The sequence below is a fragment of the Phalangium opilio genome, unplaced genomic scaffold (assembly GCF_054372755.1).
Source record: "Phalangium opilio isolate 3A_F unplaced genomic scaffold, DU_Popi_V2 ptg000344l_1, whole genome shotgun sequence".
NCBI classification, from domain to species: domain Eukaryota; kingdom Metazoa; phylum Arthropoda; class Arachnida; order Opiliones; family Phalangiidae; genus Phalangium; species Phalangium opilio.
In genome coordinates this window covers 2,703,320-2,725,293 of record NW_028324227.1, presented here as the reverse complement: position 1 = coordinate 2,725,293, position 21,974 = coordinate 2,703,320, and the positions used below count along the sequence as shown (strand labels likewise).

The 21,974-nt window shown below is 38.4% G+C and overlaps 1 protein-coding gene across 9 annotated transcripts in view; it reads left to right on the top strand.

Annotated features, from left to right (window-relative positions):
• Positions 1 to 21,478, top strand: part of tup (LIM1_Isl and LIM2_Isl domain-containing protein tup) — a 38,683-nt gene extending 17,205 nt beyond the window's left edge. For 5 of the 9 annotated variants that reach the window (XM_089859994.1, XM_089859993.1, XM_089859989.1 and 2 more), the window contains 3 exons: positions 14,806 to 14,847; positions 16,777 to 16,992; positions 19,772 to 21,478. In XM_089859994.1, the coding sequence (XP_089716120.1) occupies positions 14,806 to 14,847; positions 16,777 to 16,992; positions 19,772 to 19,963 (450 nt within the window). In that variant the 3' untranslated portion in view covers positions 19,964 to 21,478. The remainder of the gene's footprint in view (positions 1 to 14,805; positions 14,848 to 16,776; positions 16,993 to 19,771) is intronic. The other 4 variants (XM_089859995.1, XM_089859991.1, XM_089859988.1 and 1 more) reach the window with 3 other exon arrangements.
• Positions 21,479 to 21,974: the final 496 nt, after the last annotated feature.

Sequence of the window (21,974 nt, the reverse complement as noted above, 5' to 3'; positions counted from 1 at the left end):
TAAGTATGTCACTAGTTAAGGAGAGCTTGGCATCATAGATTCTCGTAAAGGGACGCCTGGTGAGGCGCTGTCAAAGACTTAGTACAGACTAAATAGTAAGATGGACTGCAAAACCGAGTGTAGTCAATTCCTGCGTCGTTCTCGAACTAGCTCCCAGTTATAAGTCTCTAGATATTTGTCATACTTATGGAACATATTTTATAAACTTATGTGTATACATATAAAAATAGGAAGTAAAAAAACATTTCCGAAACATTATAGCTATATAAACTCGAAACTCAATTAGTTCCAGAAACATTGTAATATAGGTTTCATGTCAAACTATATTAACCATACACTTAGTAATTTGTTTCTGTATTAAGGGATTAATTAGAAAAGCTATACTACTTGATACAAAGTTAAAAGTATATCGTAATTATAATTAAGTTATACATGTTCAATTACTTTTAGCTTCGCTTCTGTGAAATTAATTTGTGGTACTGGGACAAGAAATTGAATTTTTTTAATTAAATTTCACTGAAGCAAACTATTGTTTTGAAAAGTAAATTTACTTTATACTTTTCAAAACAACAATTTGCTAAGTAAATTACTTAGACGATACAATTGCACAGTAATTGTTTCAATACGTTATGGAAGAATAAATATAATTACTTGAAAGTGTTCACAAAAAGGTTTAATATTAAAGTGTTTTCTTGTGTAAATTAAAATTCGATTTAACTCAATTAATTGAAGTTATAATGACCCCGTCTAAATTTATGCAAAACAAGCAAATACTTTGTTAAATATTATAGTCAAACTAAGTATATTTGAAACCATAAACCATGGGATAATTTGTATTTAATAGTGTCGAGATATTTCAGGCGTTCATGAAGAAGTTAAAAAAATTATTCTGAAACCTATAGCGCAAAAATAGGAGTATTCTAAAGAAAAGTATTGCAATTTAGTCGAATAAACAAATTAATCTCACACGCTTAACGCGTTAGATATTTATATTTGTCATAAACCGCTAGACCCTGAAGTTTAGAGCGTTATTTTTTTACAACTTCTAAATAGGTTATATTACGCGAGTTATAACGATCTGCCTTCTAACTTTCAATAAACTTTTATATTAGAGTATATACGGTGGAGAAAAGTCAGTGTCGTTAAAAAATGGGCTCATCTTGAGCAACATAAAGCAGGCGAGAATGATTTAGAGGGGCGCCAGATTACCTCTCCTTGGCAGACAAACACCACCAGCCCTATCTACCCTTCAGTATCTCCTCCATGAGCCAGGCATTACCCTTCGCTATCCCTACAATCACGAATTCATTCAAATCTCCCATGAAAATACTAATCTAAAGCAATTGGCATTCATTTTTAAACGATAACAAACATCCCAATTTCCATGCATGGTAAAGATGTCAGATTTTCATCCCTGGCCAATGAAGTGATATCATAAGTTCATAAGATATGTTCCATAAGTCACTGGTTACTTAAACATGGTCTTGAAGTGATGTATAGGTGAAACGTCATACATAATCTAAACAATTCGATCACTTAAGAAGAATTAAGTTCAATCTATTGGCTAACTATTCATAAAACATTTAACATATTCATGATAGGGTCCTAACTAACCAGAAAGAGAGGAGAGAGTATCTTAGGAGTTTGTCCAGAGATATGGCAAAAACTTGAAAAGGAAAGAAAAAGAAAACTAAATAGCCAGGCAGCTAGGCACAAAACTTCTCCAAAAAAAAAAACCCAAAAAAACCCCACAGAATCCTAAAGAGATCTTCATCTCGGTATGCAACTCGTTAGGCACGTGTCGACAGTTGAGATCTCAGCACCCTTGACCGGTATGTGAAGTCACGTGAAATATGTGTTGATTAAAAGCTCGATTACAGTATCTTTTCTGATACAATGTATATAGCGAACATATTGGTTTTAACCATTAAAACTTTTATAAAAACTGGAATTTTCGATAAAGAAAATGAATTTATGGGATTTTTTTAGTAAAACCCTGTAGAAAAAAGTGGATATCGACGATGGGTACCTCCTTCCTAATCATCCTGGTCGACTCTGACAAGGTGGGGGTTGTACGGCAATAGAGGGGGGGGGGGGAGGACGAAAATACTAGGGACTCGTGACTTTAATAGGTTTGGAATGGTAGCGCGTCTCGGGAACTATAATGATATTAAGCGAGGGGGAGTTCTAGAAACAGACGCTTCTAGGCATATATAGCTTCAATACCATTATAGTCTCTCTCTCTCTAACTACACCCCACCCCCTTACTATTGCTGCGTGGTACCATGGTACCATGTTATGCTGGGAAAAGCCCGGCCAGATAAAAGGTCAAGGAATACATTTTGAGAATCTACCTCGCGCTCAGCTCTCTCTTGTGCCAAATTTAATTTTCTCTCCCTCATCTCTCTCTAAATACGTTCTTTTTTTGTATCTTTTATGACGGATTTTCTAGCATCTAGAGAGGAGTGCATGATGCCTAAATGAGTCCCAGTTGAAGCAGGCGAGAAGGTTTAGTGCTATCCCGCCATACAATGAGCTAAATTCCCCTCTAAATGAAGTTTAACTGTTAAAGCTTTTTGTATTTTCAATATTTTTATACGGAGAATTATTGTAGCTAGAGATATACAACTATAAAATAGGCCTAAATGAAAAAAGTTAGGCCTAATAGGTATAAATGAAAAAAGTTAGGCCTAATAGGTATAAATGAAAAAAGTTAGGCCTAATAGGTATAAATGAAAAAAGTTAGGCCTAATAGGTATAAATGGTCTTATACATTATTTCACCAGTAATTTTGAGAAAAATAACGTTGTAGGTCTAGTCAATACTGTATTCGACTAAATTGATTTTCTTGTGATTAATATGTTAAAATAAACGATTTAAGGCTATATTCAAACATCAAATAAGATAACTGTAGTGAATTATTTAACTGGGAAACTAATTAGCATAGTTTCTAATTGAAAGAAATGAATAATATTTATAAAAATAAAACGGGAGTTAGTAATATTATTTTCTTAAAACGCCTGGAAGTGGGCTTGCCGAAAAGTCCCGGTGCGCGGCAGAGAAACGTTATTCCAGAGCGGCAGCGGCCAAGTATAATATTTATATCGAAGCCCCCTTTGCGTTTTTAGCAAGAAGATCTTACTCCCAAGAGTGACAAAAACCGGAACCCTCTATTTTAGAGCAAGAAAAAACCTTTAAAAAAGGTAAAAATTCAAAATTGATGAGATTTAATTCGAGAGTAGGCGAGCGTGTATGTTTTTATGGGTTTTAAAATACCGAATATGATAGGAGATATTGTCAATGGGGAAACTTTGTTCCGGGAAACGCGAAGAGGAGAAAAAGAGAAGGGCCTCGCGTGGCGTTCGTGTATTCCCCGAGGAGAGAAACCAGGGGGAAATACGGGGCGAGTCGTGTCAGGAAGCCGATCTTACTGGCGATATCTCCGGCTTGGAGAACAACATACATCGGGGCCTGGCTTCAATCTATCGGCTCGGTATCGGTTCTCCGAGGCCGGCGGCCGGGATCAGAGCTCGACGGCGACACCGATACAGTTCTCGGGTGTATATGTAGGGCCGGCGGGCGTAATCACGCCCCTGAGAGACATTAATCCGCTATTACTCATCATCAACGGGCGCTTATTACTGTATTAATTTTTGAGAAGGTTTTTCCTGGTCCAATTCAGCTCGCTACGGGGATTCGTACGATATAACACGCGGGCGACCGTCGAGGAAGAAGAGCCGACAGGGACGAACGCGGGAATACCCAAAATACAAAGCGGCCAGATGGGATGCCTCATGAAGAAATGATCACTAGCCCCCGCGGGTACATGACATGACCCGCTATAGTATGCATGCACGTCGCGCTAAACATCAAGATTTATACTGCATCGTTGTCCCATGGCTGTAGGGTTAAATTTGGGAATGAGATGTATACTTATATCTTGGCGTTACCCTTGAATCGGGACATATCAATACCACGCTTATGCAGACAATGCAAAATGGATTGTTCATAAAAATGTATTCATTTCATTACAATATTTTCTGCAAATTGTGTACGATATTCTTGTAGCATAATATGTTCCATATGTATGAAACTAACAATACTTGGTAATTCTGAGAGCTATTTCGAGAACGACAAGCGAACTTATGGAACATCTTATGAACTTAGGCTTGCAGTACACAGGTTTTTCGAAAATGTCAGTAATTATAGGTTCGTTTCTTGCATGGGGAATTTCATTAAACACAAAAATGTTGGCATTAGTAACTAGAAAAATAAGTAGCTAATTTTTTACATGAGTAAGAAGCGTTCGTTCCTCCGAGTATGGTTGCATAGCATTGTATCGTATTTAAAATCACCCAAAAACTATTCTCCCGCATAAATATCTAATAATCATTGCTAAAACCCACAACTAAAACTCAAGCTAGCCAATTTTCATCAAACCCCATGAAAATATTGAATAACACGCGTTACAAACGTTCTATCAAATAAGTAGCTTATAAACTGGAAGAGAAAAATTTCCATGGGTGTCCGGAGAGTTGCTTATCGTTATAACCAATCGCAGCTGCATATACATGTAAACCTACGCGTGTTTTAAATACTACCATGGATAAACCGAAAAATTACTGGGCAACCTTCCTTCAATAACATCGTGCATAGAAGGAAGGATACACTGTTCCAAATCCGCTTATCAAACTCGTATTTATACGGTCATCGAGCAAAAAAAAGCTAACAATAGGAACACAACCCCGGTACAAGACCACTGATACGATAGGGTCTGGGTCTCCCGTTTTTAGGCCTTGGCTTCAAAAATATTTATCCGACATCGGGGATTAATCCAGTTCAATGACAGTGAAAGGGTAATTTGTCCCAAGTTTAATCCATCATTTTTCCGCTCAGTTTGCCCTCCAAGTGCATGCGTTTTGGGTGCTGGCGATCCGAACTCGAGATATCAAATATTCCCGCGGAACGGTCACCATCCAGGGGCCAGACTCTTTTAATAAAAAGAAGACACCCCCGCCCATGCAGCCACGGGACCGTTAGGTCTATTTTGTTCAACCATAGCACGCGGTCATGTGGACTGTTACTGCAGATTACGGATAAGATCAAGAATCCGTCTGAGCTAGCTTATTTCAAGCCCTGGTGACCGAAGGAGAGGGATACTGTACAAAAACCTCACCATCTGTCGCCATTTTTTACGGTCGTAAAAGTTGATACTACAAGTTCTTCCTTTTTTTTTCTCGGGGGTCGAGACAAGTATTTAGTTATAGGGTTGAAAAGAGAGAAGAAATTTTTGTTAGATAAAATGTTTAGGAAGCTAATCAGAGAGTGAGGGGTACACTCTACTTAAATAGGCAATTTAGAGGCAGCTCAAGGCGTCCCTGAGACGGATGGTGAGATTAGGGACCCAAAGAAAGTTGAAACGGTAGTATCGACAACGTTACGGCGGAGTGGTTTCTAACGTCAGCTGTCTAGAAAGGAAATAACAACATAATTTGAGATTTACAACGCTTTTTATGGGATTTAGAAGTCAGGTGCATGAACGCTAGTTTGAAATACTGTTAGAAATTAAATTTACTTTCCATGTGTAAAAATAGGATATTTTGTGTTTAGGGTTTATATTTGAAAAGAGGTCATTGTTTTTGTTAAAGAATAAGGTCAAGACAAGGCGAAGGTATAGGAGCAAAGAGGAATGAAATGAAACCAAGTATTTTACTGGAAAGCTGAAAAACCGAGAAAAACACATTTAGTATGATTGTTCAAATTGAAGAGAATGAATCTCTCGGGTCTGTTTAAGGAAATATAAAGAAACCACAATGAAACATTCGCGAAAGCGACACCCGGAAAAATGAAGATGGGGGGACGAAACCGCCGTAAATTTTGTCTAAATTTTGAAACTAGGGGATAGTTAAGTCCCTAAGAATACTGGTCGTACTAGTTCGGCTTTGGTTCTCCAGAAAAAGCTGGAGTAAAATCCGAAAGGGCTGGAATTTTTCTACATAAACAATGAAGGGCGGTAGAAGGGGGTTACGGAGTGACTCCAGGGACCTTCTTCCTACTCTTAAAAGCGGTAGTAGTCGTAGGAGGACGATTGGAGGAGTGGGGAGTGGAAGGGGTCATTTCCTTAATGCGAAACTATACCGAGTAGGAAACTAGGGCCAAACTATATAAGGAAGCTCCCGACGACGGTTTGCTGGCACCGAGGGGCGGGCGCCGCCGTTCTCTGTCATTTAATCAACTAGCAAGGGCGGGGTTCCCAGCGACTCCTAGATAGATAGAAAAGCGCGCGCATTCTAGCTTCTAGCAGAGCGGCAGCATTGGCTTCCGTTCTGACGTCCATCTAAACGTAGCTGGTTGCCTCTCACACACAAATGCACTCGCACAGATACGCAGCAGTCTCCGCAACACTAAGGCCAAGGAAGAATGAGGGAAGGGGGAGATTGGCCCCATTCTAGGCAGCTAGGCCAAGCTATGTCCCTGTCCACCCCGCGGGAGTTGAATTCGTATTAAGTATCCGACCGGCTTCCCCAAGACCAAGGATAAATTACACTACAGAGGAACACAAACCAGTACGTCGATAACGGAAGTTCAGTACTTGTACGTCAACGCGTTGGAACAGTTTCAGTTCAGGAGGTACGAAGAGTGGATACACGCTCTTCAACCGTTCTTGTAACACATTTTGAACCCTTCCCATGATCTACATCACGCTACAACGTCCCGTACTGGGTTCCCCTACACTGCCATTGGTCCTAACGCAACACCATCGATCGGGCTAGCTCTGACGATAAGACATCGTCAGTGTGTCACAATGACCCAACCATGACCTACGCCTGGAGACGTTCAGGAATAATTACCAACGACTTAAAATGGAAGAATCGAATGCGGCATACGATCATTCAATCAACACGTGAGGGATGCAAAAGGTGAAAACTGAATTTTAGGAAGAACCTCGTTCCAGTTCGAACGCGACCTTCATCCACTGAAGTGAATAAGGGAAGGGAGAGAGGGGGACAATTCCAGAAGTTAAAAAAAAGCGGGAATGATACGGGATAGCCTTTGGTGTCGTATAGTAGCTAGTCGATGGTGGTATCGGATAAGAGTGGAACCTTCGCGGACAACGCCTCGCAACCTCACTGCGCAGTCTCATTTTACTCTGCTGTCCAAAAAGTAGTGATGAGCGATTCTGAACCTGTTCATATGATGAAAAAATTCAAATTGCTACTATGATTCGCACAAGTTGAATCATGGAACTGAACTGATTGAATGCAGTCGAACTAATACAACGACAGCTCTGCACCTTCTCTTTAGCTTAATTTCTTCCAAATCCAAAGCTTTTTTTGTTATTAATGCAAAATTATTTTGAGTAACCAGTTCTTGGTTCAGGTACCTTGATTACGAAATTCAAAAATATAGTGAATGCATACGAATCACTTGATTATTTGGAATCACCCATAGCTACCAAGAAAAATGAAGAAAAAACGGAATCTTGGAAAAAGAGAGAGAGGGAGGGAAGGGTCGGTATAGAAATGGCGGCACTGTTTTCTTCAAACCACCCTTATCACTAAAATGGTTCCGTCCATTTTATACGATTCTATATAAAATATAGCCCTCCTCTTTTATATCGGGTTCGTAAACGTAACACTATAGCTGGCTTTCTAAAAGAATAGGGTCCATTTCTTGGCTAACAACGTACGTGCATCACCCATCTCTAAAGCGTCTGCTGCGCCAGCAAGGAGAGGCGCGCTATAGCACCGTTATACCTTCCTTCCTTCCTTACTTCGACTCCAGAAACTGTCAATTTAGAAAAGATGCCAAGGAATACTAGGAAGAGGAAGAATATAGCATCACGTTTCTTTCGAAGAAGATTAACTCGAAATTATTCCGCTTTCTTTAAGGATTTTCAAAATAATATAATTCCATATTATATCAATACCTAAATTTCTTTTCAAGAATTTGCTCAAAATATATTTAAAAATAGCCCCGAATTCTCAAAAGATTAATCAAAATAGCCCCAAATTCTCAAAAGATTAATCAAAATAGCCCCAAATTCTCAAAAGAATCATAATAATTTCCAGTTAATCTACTTCTGGAAAAGAACTCTAGCGCATCTCTTCTCTTAAAGACAGGACAGAAAGATAGAGAGGGTGAGCTGAGGTACAATATCCCATGGTTCGTTGCAACCAGGACCCTATCTCGTTTTTCATAGACAAGGCAGACGCCTTAGCTTAGAAGAAAAGTATAAAAAAAGAATACGACGGAGTTGAATGTAGACTATGATAAATTAATCTTATAGAGGGGAGATTTTATGGGATAGAAAAAAAAAATAAAAAATAAAAATTGGAACGATTAGTTTTAATATAAACCGTTCGATATTGTATACCGTGGGATTTGTTCATGGGAAAGAATGAAACGCGAAAGATAGTGAAATATATTGGGAGATAAAGACGAGGGTACAATACTCCGGTAACTTAATATGGTTAAATTGAACTAATATTGATTGGAAATTGTTTTTTCTAAAAATATTAAAGAAAAAAAATTGGAGCTCAGTCCACGCAAACTTGTTACTTTTTACTAACGTTACTACGCACGTTTTTTAAGTTCAACAGTACCAGAGCGTTACTAAGAGACAGACAAAACTGGATATTTCGTTGTTATTTTCAGTTACTTTCCATTCTTAAGAAATTTCTAGTTCTTAAATAAATGTACCTATTTCAATATAAAATAATAACTCTAGTTTCTGACAAGATATCCAATAATTTTAAATACAACGTTTTACCGTCGATTTAAAAATAATAAAAATTCCGAACTGATTTATTTCTTTTTAGCTTTGATTAAGCATAACAATAAAAGTACGAAGTCAATTTAGGTGACTAAACGCGAAAAACGGGGTTCCGGACCATATCCGGTTTACAGGAATATATAGGTAATATTGCGTATACCTTGGGAAAAGGTTATAGAAGTTGGCGCTTTTGTAACAGGGGGTTGGTTTGATTATAAGGGCACGTGACAGAGCGTCGCTAGATTACTTCCTACCCCCACCGGATAATTTCGCCTTTTAATTCCCAGATTGCATGTACGGTCATCAGATTTTTTTTCCCTGACTTTTTCCACTGGTCATTGTTTCCAAGAATTATTTCCCCGGGATTGCCTCCCACGATATCGTATAGCGGCGTTATGGATAAAAATTAATAAATCATGTCTAGGCATAAGTTTAGATTTGATTTACTCTTTTTTATCATTTGAGGGAACATAACGGGACGCATACCGTCTGGTATTTAGTGTGCAGCATGCGGACAAACGGTTTTTGTTAATTGTAAACTCGCGCAAATAAGCCTTAGGGGAGTGCTTTATTTTGAGCACTCGTTCTCGTTTGTTTGTTTAAGTTGTAACGTTAAATATTGCGCGATCAAGCGTTTAAACGCAGTCGTTTTGCAGTGTTTGCAGTTTTAATAGGCGGGGGAGGGGTAATTAACGCGAGAAGGGCATTAAACGATGTAAATAAATAGCTTTAGTATGACACTAGAAGTTCATTATTTTTTTGAAGTATAATACTCAGGGACATGTCTACACACAGACAAACAGCCCAAATTTATGCCAGACTTATCATAAACACGCAATATAATAATACATGATAATTAGCTGGTATAGATTACAACATGTATGGTATATAATCAACATCCCCGAAATTCAAACACATTATGGCTATTGGCTGGTATCTTTATGACGCAACAATTGTTTGACAAAGATATAGTTCCTTATTATACGCTTAATTTATTACTATCCTCAATTAAATCAATTCTATAAAGGGTTTATATAATATACTTAACATATAGAAGGCTGCTAGGCGCATATAGAAAGATAAATTTAATTGCTACGGTAATAGCATCAACGCCTTATTATCACCGCCAGTATGCAGACCATATAAAAGGGAATAAAATATCAAAGATGTAAAGCGATACCCGCAACCCGAGCACCAGAGAGAGATAGAACCGAATTCGGGACGCTATACGCTTTCTCAATCAATAAACCCAGCCAGCTTTACGCGCCTAATTCGATTGAAAATTCATTATTAAACGAAGCTATTGATCGCCCACTTGCCAGTATTAAGGAAATCCAAGATATTCACATTTAATATTAAATGGGAATAATTTTACAAATATTTTAGATAAATATTCAATGTCTATTTCGTATTCCAAAGATGTAATTTTTTTTGTAGACATTGATGAACATCTCATGGTTTTCTAAATAAATTGGCAATTGGCCCACCCCACGAAACAAAGCGGAAGCAGCTTGTTGTTGTTATTTCATTCCGTTATTTATTAGCGATTAAACGAATCGTAGGTTTAATTGGGCGACGGCACGTACCACGCATTTGTCGCATGGACCAATAACACTGCAGAGGAAACAGGCGTAAACGGAGATAAATCTGAGCTTGTTCATGAGCTGCGGCTCCACTCCGCTTCTGTTATTCACATACTACAGTATCATTAGTCCTTGCTGCAAGACATCATCGATATCGCGAATTTCCCACGAGGCCCCTTTTCACGAGGAACCATGTCCCAAAAAGCTAACGCCAGGGAAGTTAACGGGGGCACACGCTCGTCAAGTTGAAGTAGTAAATGAAACCCGCCAGGGAGGCACTATCCACTCCCGCCTAAATGGCCTTTGTGTTTTTGTGGACCCTTTTGATCAACTCCCGCGATGCCATCAAAAGGGCGGAAGGTGGAGGACCAAGAGAGCTTGGTATCCGGGCAGCGACATTCACGGTATAACTGCAGTACTCTGATGTCCTCTCTCGATCATCGAGAGCATTCCCACCGCATTGACCGCGCGCCAGATGGATGCGTGGTGGTGCTTAGTGTTGGGATATTTTACCATTCATAATGGCGGGGGTAATTCCCGGTAAACATCGAAATCAGTTAATATTTGGAGGGAACGATTATATCGTTGGGTCCATAGTGATATCTATAGCAACCATGCAGGGACGAAATTATTTTGTTCAAACATAATTTTAATGTTTTTTCGAGGATGAGATTTAGTGGTATAAAGAACCCATATACGACACTAGAACGTAGATCCTAAAAACGGTTGGGTTAGCACGTGACCACGTCATTTGAGCTGTAATTAAGATAAACCTAAAGAGTGATTCTCAGTGCCATATAGTTTATAATTCGAATTCAAATTATCAGCATGTATTTTGACCCATTAAAATAGGTCATGTAGTCAACGATTGAAAAGTTGAAAACAGAACAAAACAGAGCTGGTAAAATTAACACGATGTAGAATTGGACAGTATAAGGCCCTAATCTTCACACCCATGAAAAGCGAGTTCTAATTAAACTAACATCAAGTTAAGCTTCCTTAAGAGGTCTTCCTAAATGAAAGAACTTCGGATGTCAATCACCCAAATTGAAAAAACCAGTGGCAACTTTAAGATAACAGTCAAATAAAAATATAGTTTCTGTTCAATATAAAGCTAGATGAGATCGCAACTGCCAAAAATTCCGATTAAGTTTTAGAAACATAAGAAGAAAAAAATAATAAATCCATAGTAGGAAAAGCATAGGACGGATTTGGCACGCACTAATGCGTGGATAATTTGCGGAAGGGGCAAGTCTGAGAGCGTGAGAAACATATTTAAAACGGATCGAGCACAAAAAAAAATTTGAGAACCTTACGCGTAGGAGGTTGCCCGAGTACTGGCATATCATACAATTACAATCGACCCATAGCCATATAGTCATCCGTATCTTGGCGGTGGCTAGTAATACATAGTACTAATAGTTTATTACGTAAAAAAAACTCAGTAGGAGCCCCCGTGTCTCGTTTTCATTGGATTTCGTGGGTATAGTCTCTCTCTCTCTCTTTTTCGGATAACTCTGGAAGTGCATTAAGCTTTCCGTATCGGACACCGTTGGCGTAAGGCTCGGGAGGCGTTTGGCGGCCGCATACAGCGTCAGAAAAACCATGTAGGAGAGGAGACATTGGGATGCGCACGTGCCGACCGTACGCCCGCGCAGACGTCCCGAGACACGCTTCCCAAAAAGAAAGATAGACCTATACTATTTTTTTTTATTTCATATTCCCATTGTTCCTTCGTTTGACAAAGGGGAAAAATGGGTTTCGAATAAAGTACTAGGCCTATTCTAGGGGTTTTTGATCGTTCCCTATATACGTCACGCATCTCTAGCGTACGCGAGAGAAGAAAAGTATAAATGGAGCTAATTTGCCGAATTCGAGTGGCGTCGAGGACGTCGTTTCGACATCGTATTTCATAGATTGATAGTCATGCAACGCGGCAACTATTGTTAAGTTTTGTTGTCCCTACAACATTTACGCGAGGCCCGGACGTTTTCCACTATATAAGAACTGTAAAGAGGGCCTTAATTTCCAGATATGGTTACGTATTTGAATTTGATCAAGGACTTCAAGGACCAACACGTTTTTGCGTACTATAATTAAGCATTACGCGGCGTGGAAGCTGACACGGAGTCAGCAACGTGGTTAATTACTTCCGGTTTAGTTGGTCGCACCATGCATACCAGGATTGTTGTACAACTTATTAATTCAGCTTGTTATCAGCGTTAACGTTTAACAGAAGTAAAAAACCAAATGACTCACCCAATTTGAAGTATCCCTTGCGATGACTTGATGCCACCAACTGCAGACAGGCTTCGACAATATCACTTGAGTCCTTTTACAGGCCAGATTTCATGAATTTATCTATAAGTTTTAATGAATTTATATAATAAATACCGAAAACCAAAATATTAAAACTTAATTCCATAAATATTTCATAAAATTACCCTAAAAACTTCTAAAAAATTAATTTTGTCAACGTGTTCCAGCAAGCCTTCGCCAAAACGCGATAGAAGGGGATTGAAAGAATCTGCCTCTGGCAATAGCATGGAGCCAAAGTCCATATATTCAAATAGGTTCAGTTCAGTTTAATTAAATTCATGTCTTTTTTTTTTAAATAAAAAATATAATTTTTCTCTATTTTTTATTGAAAATTATTAAAAAGTGCAATTTAATCCTATAGAAATACTTGTTATTAGTGTAATATTATGTCGCCTTCTCCCTGTCAATTCTCAAGACCTATTAGGATTAATTAATAGGTAAAAACTCCAGTTATAAAATTGGATAAAGAAATTGAAATGCGATTTTAAAAGGCGGGAATGGGGTTTATGGGGGTCTCGACGGAGGTAGATTTATAGAGAGTTTCTGGCGATGTCGTGGCCAGCATAATTTATTAGAAACCATACGTTAGAAAGTCGAAATCTGACTATTATAAGGGGAATACTCCAGGCAGATCGATAGCTGGCGTCACATCCAACAAATATACGTAAAAAGGGTCGTGAAAAGCTGGAACTACAGGGGAACTTTGGGTAGAGCACGTTGCGTATAAACATAAGTTCATAAGATATGTTCCCATAAGTTTGACACTGGTTACAAACTGGAGCTTGCCATGAAGTGACGTAGGTCATAGATTCTCGTAAAGTGAAGCCTGGTGAGGCGCTGTCAAAGGCTTAGAACAGGCTAAATAGGAAGATGGAAGTCCTGCAAAATTAACCGAGTGTAGGACTTCAATTCTCGCTTGTCGTTCTCGAACTAGCTCGAGTTGTAAGTATCTAATAGCGTCATACTTATGGAACAAAGCTTATAAACTTATGGTTAAAAGGGGGAGTGAAAGAGTTTATAGAACAAACGGTCAGCTATTTTGTCCGACTAAAATATCGGACAATATTTAAACAAGAACGGGAGTATTTCTCTTTAATTGACAATATCAATGCTTAAATAACGTGAAAATGGGTGAGGGCAAAAGGGATCGAAAGCGTGTATATTTTTTCAGGGGGTTTTGGCGTGAGGCATAAACGTGATACACCGTATAAACAGTCACGCGATTTGCCTAAAAACCGTGATGGACTGAAGCACGCTCCAATAAAGGCCTGTATATCCATAACTGTCCCATTTTTATGGAATTTTCACCTTATAGTACCGTTTAATAAAATAAAAGTCTTTGCATGGGCCCACGCATGAATTTTTCTCCGTCACATTATTTTTTAGAAACCATTTTTGTTTTCAACAAAATTATGCTTCATAAAGGTATAATGTTACCAGTCTAAAATATTACGTTCATGATTCATGCAGTTCGGAAACAAATCGTTTTTGTGTACAAACATAGAAACAAACAAACCAATTTCTGATATACATATAAGATCAATATAAAAGAAATCAAATATCATGAGAAGAAAAAATTAGGCCTACTTCGATGAATTCTATATTTCTTTAGCACTATATGAGCTAAACACTTAAGACGACATTTTCTATCGATTTATCAATATGAATAAAAAATATCGAATTTATATTAGACAAACTAGCACCTCTATAGGAAAGAAACCGTTGCAGAAAGAACAATTAGAATGGCGTTTTTCTTTAAAGGGATACTTCGGGCTAGAATTTTATCATTTTTAATCAAAAGAACGCATAAAATAATAAATTCTAGTCCGTGGTATCCTTTTAAGTTTATTTTTTAATTTAAACAAATAAGGTATAAAACACATTGTTTAGCTTTCACGAAAAAAAAAATACTTTTCGCGGAAAGAGGATTAACTTTGTTGTACGACGGTTGTTATATTTTGAAGGCAGTTTAAAGTAATAATTTAATTTTAATTTAAATTAACTTTAATAACTAAGAAAAACACAGCGTGAAAATTTAGAAATTTCTATTAAAAGAAATAAAGTAATTATAATAAACAAAAACAAATTCTAACTGTTCTTCTCTCTACCTTTGTCTCCCTATTATAGTATGGCTACCTCGATTCGGAATACAGTTCAATGACGTCACCGGTAGGGACACTTATATTTATATAATCAAAAGTCCATTACCCGAAGTAAAGCACTGACTATATCTTTATTGTAGAAAAACAATTAATGGTGATTAAGCGTTACAACAGCACACTACGAAAAAAATAGCACGCGTATAGTTAATAATCCCTGAAAGATAATTATAAACTGTTTTACACCTTCGAGTAATGGACTTCTATATCTCTAATAATATAAACCATCGCGTATATATATAAAATATAAAAATATATAAATATATGAAAGTAATTTTGTGTGAAATGGCTGTAGCCCTTCCTTTCTCCTTAAGAGAAAATTTGCACGCAAAATTTACGACGATAAACATTATAAATTCTTCTTCTTTTTTGAGGGGAGGAAGGGGAAGATATTTTTCACTCACTCTTAGACTAAGATGGAAGCTATATTATACATAGAAAGGGAGGAAGTTTCTGGGCAAAAATGTACGGCGTGGCGTTGACTGCAGTTCTTCCCTATTTAATGTCTTCGCATTAGCGCGCGGGCAGCCCATTAGGCATGCACTAGACATTGGCGCCCCCCCCCCTATACACCAACATCCACCCCTTTCTTTTCCTCTCTCTCTCTCTTCATCTTTCTCATCCTTTTCCTTCAGAGGAGTTCCTCAGTTCCTGCCACTTCCTCTCTCTCTCCACCCTTCCTCATCGTGTTTAGGCCCAAAACTCTCTTCCGGAGAGCGTTACTTTTCACCCTTAAGATCGAACCAGAGGAGACTAGCGGAGCACGAATGCATTAAGGCGAAGCTGCATCGACCCCTTTTCGATGTTTGGCCAGACTTTTCCGCTTCCCTAAGAATTGAGGATGAAGAAAAGCTAGCTAGCTAGCATTTCGACTAACTATATTATTCTTGGTAGCAAAAATAAGCTTTGTTTTGGAAGCGGAAAATAATCTATTATGATACAAGGCCTATAGTTGTGTTTTTAATAATTAGTGGTGTTTATAAAGTAGATACAAAGAAGTCCCCCCTGTGATGTAGGTTTAATACTTCATGCGAGTACTCTCATGTCTCATCTCGTGAATTTTCAAACCGCTTTGAATAGTAATTTAATTTTTCTAAATATTACCCATTAAAGATGATAAAACTTTAAAAAATAATATTTTCCAAATTAGGAGAAATCGGATTAAATATTTTAAATTATATTTAAATATCTGACTACTATTTATAGGATTAATTTTAAGTATTTTCGGAAAAACATTATCATACTGAGTTCTTGGAAACTTTCTAAATGTAAAATCCACCCTTGTTCATTAATATTTGAGTTAAAAGAGTTTTATTTCACCTCAGGCATGGATCAAAAAATGATGCATTTGGGGAAAGGGGCTTAAAAAAAAAGGGTTGCATCCGGAAATCCTACACGTTATATATTTCTTAATGCAAAGACGAAATGCATAGGTATGATTAAGAATATCAAGGTGAAAACACCTATTTACGATATGTTTGTCAAATTTGAATATTTGATGACACGTTGAGTTTCTCATTTCATGCCCTTATAGAGTCAGATTTTCCATGCACAATGTTTTTCACGACTGATCTTTACTTTTTAAACAAATGAAGGCCTTTGCGTATGCCTTTACATTGTATTACATTAGGTATTCCCGAGAGTTCCAAAATGTATAATAAAACTTTATGCAACTCCTAGCTGCGAGCTGGAGATTTTCAACATTTTATACCAAAACTTTGCGTTTGATTAAGACCCCTGCGATTGCTATCTGCTTAAATATTTAGATTAAAATATATATACGTAAACAGGTGCTTAATGTTCACTGTTAAGTAATTGTAGAACGCTTTGGGTTTTATTAGAAGTATATTATTTCGAAGCTAACACATAGTTTAGTTGTTCGTTTGGTAAATTCATAGTAAATAATGATAATTTCTTTTTTCTCTTTGCGTGGCCGTTGTCTTTCTACGTGTGTCAGGATGGTCGCCAATTGACGCTCGGCAGCATGAGAGGAGTCCCTATGGTGGCCACTAGTCCCGTCCGTCACGAGAGTCCCTTGCACGTCAACCCCATCGAAGTTCAGAGTTACCAACCACCCTGGAAGGCCCTAACGGAGTACGCCATGCAACCCGATATGGACCCAACAGGACCACACTTTCAACAACTAGTGAGCCAGGTAAGAGTCGTATTACCATAAAAAGCAATAATACTTGAAATAGAGGGTATCGTACCCATTTAGTGACGAATTTACGGATGTCATTAGTCACGTTTAAAGATACCCAGTCAGTGACTGTATGTCTCGCGTCAAATTCTCGCTATCTATATTCTCGGGAACAGTCGGCGCGCTAACTCCGATATTTTACGTCAATGGGAAGACGAGTGCCATTTATTTTCCAACCTTAGCGTTCTTTACCCTAAGGCTGTTGACGTTTTTTCCTTGTATTCCTAGCGCCCTCCGTCTTCATTTTCTAGAGTTTTCGGGGGAATGTGTGGGGGGGGGGCGACGGAAAGGCGACGTTTCGGTATCGGATGGCGCGCGTTTCGTCCGCGACCATCATCTTGTAACGGCGGCGCCTTCGAGACTTTATGGCCGGCTGATTTTCTTTCCCCGGCCACGAGAAACTACCGCCAACGTCGATCCTCTCGCTGACCCGACCAAAAACCGAAGGAGAAAACCTTGTAGAGATTGGGCGAAACGGGGCCGCCGATGGTTATCGGTTACGGTCCCGACACCCGGGCGACGTGGCCGCGCGGGAAACAGATAGCGCGAGCGAGCTCGTGGTTTCGCCACCCTCTTTTTCCATCTTATCTTTGTTTCTAAGCTATTATAAAGGTTGCGGGAAACCGAGCCTGCATGCGGAGACAGAGAGAAATGAGAGACGCATGGGGGATGAGAAGAAGAAAAAAAATGCCTCTCGAGACGATCTCCCTTTTGTCTTAATTGGGTGCCGATGGAGAAATATTTCAAAAGACTAAAAGAGCAACGTTTATCGACTGCCAAATTACCCCGATTAGTCTATAAGTCCCATTCACACTTAAATAACGATGAAAAGTACTTGTCCACGAATTATATCAGCATATACAAATAAACCTACTTAAAAACATCGAAAGAAATACAACTCAAGATTGAGCATAGAAATACGCGATAGTTTCTCAATAATTTAGACCAAGGACCGACCCCTCAAGAAAAAAAAATTCAATATGTCAGAGTGATGGACACTTATACAACCCACCAAGCACACGAAACCGTTAATTAGCCCAGGGTTTTTATCAATGATTAATTAGGACAGAATCCCGTGAAGAAAAACGCGAGAAAAATAACGCGCCCACATTTCATTTTTGGCGCGGATGATAAATTCATTTGTAAAAGGCGAAATGTTTCTAATTTCTGAAAGCCCTGCGAGCTTTTTCTGGGGCAACAACTCTCACTCAGTTTTCTATAGCTAGTACGGGGGTCTTTTGACGTGATATCTTGAATAACGGTTATTTCAAACTGCGAAAGACGTCAGCTAGGCACCGTTCCGTTCCGTTTTTACACATTTTCGTTCGTTGGTCTCCCGCGTCTCCGTTCAGGGCTCATTGGGAGTCGATAAGTTCTAGTTTAGCAGCGTAGCCAAACGTGGCAGTGGAGAGGTCGATGCAAAGTAGAAAGTCTTGTTACAAGGATCCGTTAATGAAATCAAGCCCCCTTGTTCCCTCAGTCATGGGTCCCCCCGGGTGGAAGGCTTTTCCCGTTCTCCCCATTTTCCCTTCCTTCTCCTTCCTTCCTCGCTTGCCTCGCGTGGTCGCTTTTCCTGGCGTATTAGTCCAGCTATAAAACGGCTATTTCTCTGGCAGGCTTTCCTAGACTCATTGGAAACCTCATTTTTTTCATCCCGATTATCCTTTCGGAAATCCCTTAAGCCTCCCTAACTCACCAAAGAGAAAGTTGCCAATCCAACTAAGGTCTTATTCCCCAGCGCGACCAGTCTGCAACATCCGCTCGCTCCCTGCACCCGAAAACTGCTGTCTAATCGGCTAAACCAGGCTAAAGTCAAACTCGGTTAGGGGCTTTTGTTTACGACTTTGTTGGCACATAAAACGCAACTTTCTAAATACAATGAAATATGGTAACGCTCCTTATTTAAGGTGTACCTTCATTGTAACAGTGATTAGACGCAAGATGCCAAGCTATGATGTTTTATTAAAGGGGAGAATGAAGACGGTTATAGCGCAAGATATTTCACCAATATCTTTCATTCTGAATATATTTTTTGTTTATTATTTAGTTTATGTTCAATAAGCTGGTTATTGAGAGCTAAATAGAAAGTTGGGCTGCAAAATTCTCGCGTCGTTCTCGAACTATAGGTAGTGTCATACTTATGGAATATAACTTATAAACTTTTGATATGGGTCACCAATGCCATGTTTCGGTTTTGGCAAGTTCTTAGTTGCGAAAGATTGCTCAGCGTATTTTAACCCTCAAAATGACGTAATTTTTCTTTTCGATATTACATTTCAAAGATCCAATTACAAAAAGTGCATCAGTAGCAATAAGTTTGATTGGCCTTGAAATGCTCGTTTTTCCCGTTTTTAGCACTTTTGACAATGATTTAACAGTGTATGTATAAATATACATTCGTTGGTGACGTCAGTATACCGTATAGAGGAACCTCTACTACCAACCAGTTCCCTGCCCCGCATTTCATAGGGTGTGGGGATAAAATGTTCAATGGATAAATGATTGACGCGGAGTGGCACGCATTCGCTACATACATGTTCGACTGTATAGAATTTTGGGTACAAAAGGAAAGGAAAAACGCCAATTTTTACTTCGCAAATGTTCAAAATAAAATTCTGCCATGACGTTATTGCAGCGGGGAGGGTCAAGGGTCGAGTCAATCATAGTTTGATGGAGAGGATTTAGATTTTTATCATTTTAGAACGGAGAGTCAAAAATTTATTTACTTTTGCAGATGCACGGTTACGGGGATCACGTGGACTCTTCGCACCCTTTACCGGTATTGTTACCGGGTGGAGGTCCGCCAGTTCACCTATCGTCCTACCTTGCCACCGACGACTCTTTGTCTCACCAGCCGCCAAGTAATATGTCCTCGCATCTAGCGGGGACGCCGTCGGACTTGTCCAGTCCTTGTACGAGCGAATGATGTTTGTCCGTCTGCCGGACAGTAAAAACAGAAGTCCGGCAGCCTCCCGCGTACGCCAGTCCCGTCTGGGAGGGAATACCGTCGTCACCCGCCGCGACCATCCGCCTCAACGACGAAAAAGTTGAGTTTGCGGACTCGGAGTCAACGCGGGTCAAACGAAATCGTCATAGGAGACGCAACAAGTCGCAACATCGTAAAGAAAGGCGACACTCCGGAAATTCACTCTCCCTTTAAAGTTTATTTAACACTTAGTTAATGGTTATTAAAACCGGATCCTAATGTCACTAATTAGTTTAAAAGCTATTAGAACTTGTACTAGCTCTCTCCTAAGTTATTTAAGTTTCTTTTAACCATATTCGCAACAATCAGGGTTAAGAAAATTTGCAAACGTAACGACAAATTTAACCTTTGACTCAGCAAGACATCCCTGTGATTCCCCTTTTGAAAGATTCCGAAATCTTCCGATATATTGACGTGAAAGCATCCAAAAGGATTAAGTACTGAATATTTTAACTTTCCCAGTCAATTCTTTCAACTTTCTTACGGTCACTGTCGTTACGCGAATTATAAAGTGAATTTTCTTAATCCCGATGAATGAGATTTAAGTTTAAAAAAAAAGCGCTAACCCTTGGATATAATTCACGCATTCTATAGTATATCTATGGAATCAGTCATTAAGAGGGAATGGCAGGAATAATGAGATACAAATAATGATTTCTATACCTGCTATAAACTTTCCCTCTTTCAATCATGACTCAAAACAGAGCCCATATAGACTGAATGAAGCCTAAAATGGTCAGATATCATATCAAGTGAGGAAAATAAGTTATATTTAAGTAATTTCCAGTTATCTCCTACGATTAACTTGGAATTTCCAATGCCTGACGTGGTTGATATCTTTAAGTACTTGTTACTCAGTACTTCAAGAGCCTCTTACGCTTCTGTTACGGTTTATATTGGCTCTGTCGAATTTAATTCAGCAATTTAGCGCAAAAAATAATTAGTTTATCGTATTAATTAATTAATGTATAATTAACTTAATGCTTCTGGCGGGGAATTTCGAGAGTATGCTCAACTCAAAGGGTATAAACGTTAACGAACAAAATTTCACATAATTTAAAAGAGAAACCATCGCAGAATTATCCGGAAATCTTTTTAACAAAAACAAACTGGACTTTTTTTATAATTATAAACCGACAAATAAAAATAAATATAAAATGACTGAAAAATTACAAAAAAAAAAAAAAAAAAATTTTCCTAAACGGGCCCTTGTGTATAAAATAAAAAAGAAAATTATATAAAGAAAATAAAAAAAATTATATTATAATTGTGTCACAATTAACAAATTTCGGTTTTGTTTTCCTTAATTAAAAAACAGAACCAAATTAGGCAAAACAACAAAAAGAAACTAATTAAAGATGTAACACCATGTCTTTAATACTAATAACTGTGTATATATATATACCTATCGATTTGAATAGATATAGAGAAAAAATAAAGTATATCTGAAAAGAATTTTTGTGATCTGAAAATTTTTATTTTAATATTACTTTTTTTTTTTGGTCTTCTATCTTTTGCGATAAATAATGTGGTGATATAACCTCAATGTGCCCTTAGGGCGAATGGAAGAGGATAGAAAAAAAATCTTATCTCCCGTATTTACACAGGGTCTTTTGAGTATATAGAAGTTCCAGGGCCGCTGAGCGATTCGGCATGGGTCCCCCTAATAGAATTTCTAATGCGAAATCGCCGAAAGAAAGGAGAACTAGCGAAAAAGCAACCTTCCATAGAGAGAGACACAGAAAAAAAAACAGATGATAGCTGAAATTAATTGGCTCTCGGAAAAGCGACACAAATTCCGTGGAAAAGAACATTCGGAACATCTGAAAATGACGCCCAAGGCATCAGTCAACAAATGAATGGTTGGTTTCAACTTCAATAGGGGCACCGAAAAAATTACTTCTTAATTTCATGTTATATTCATTTGAGAGATAATTTATTTTAATATATA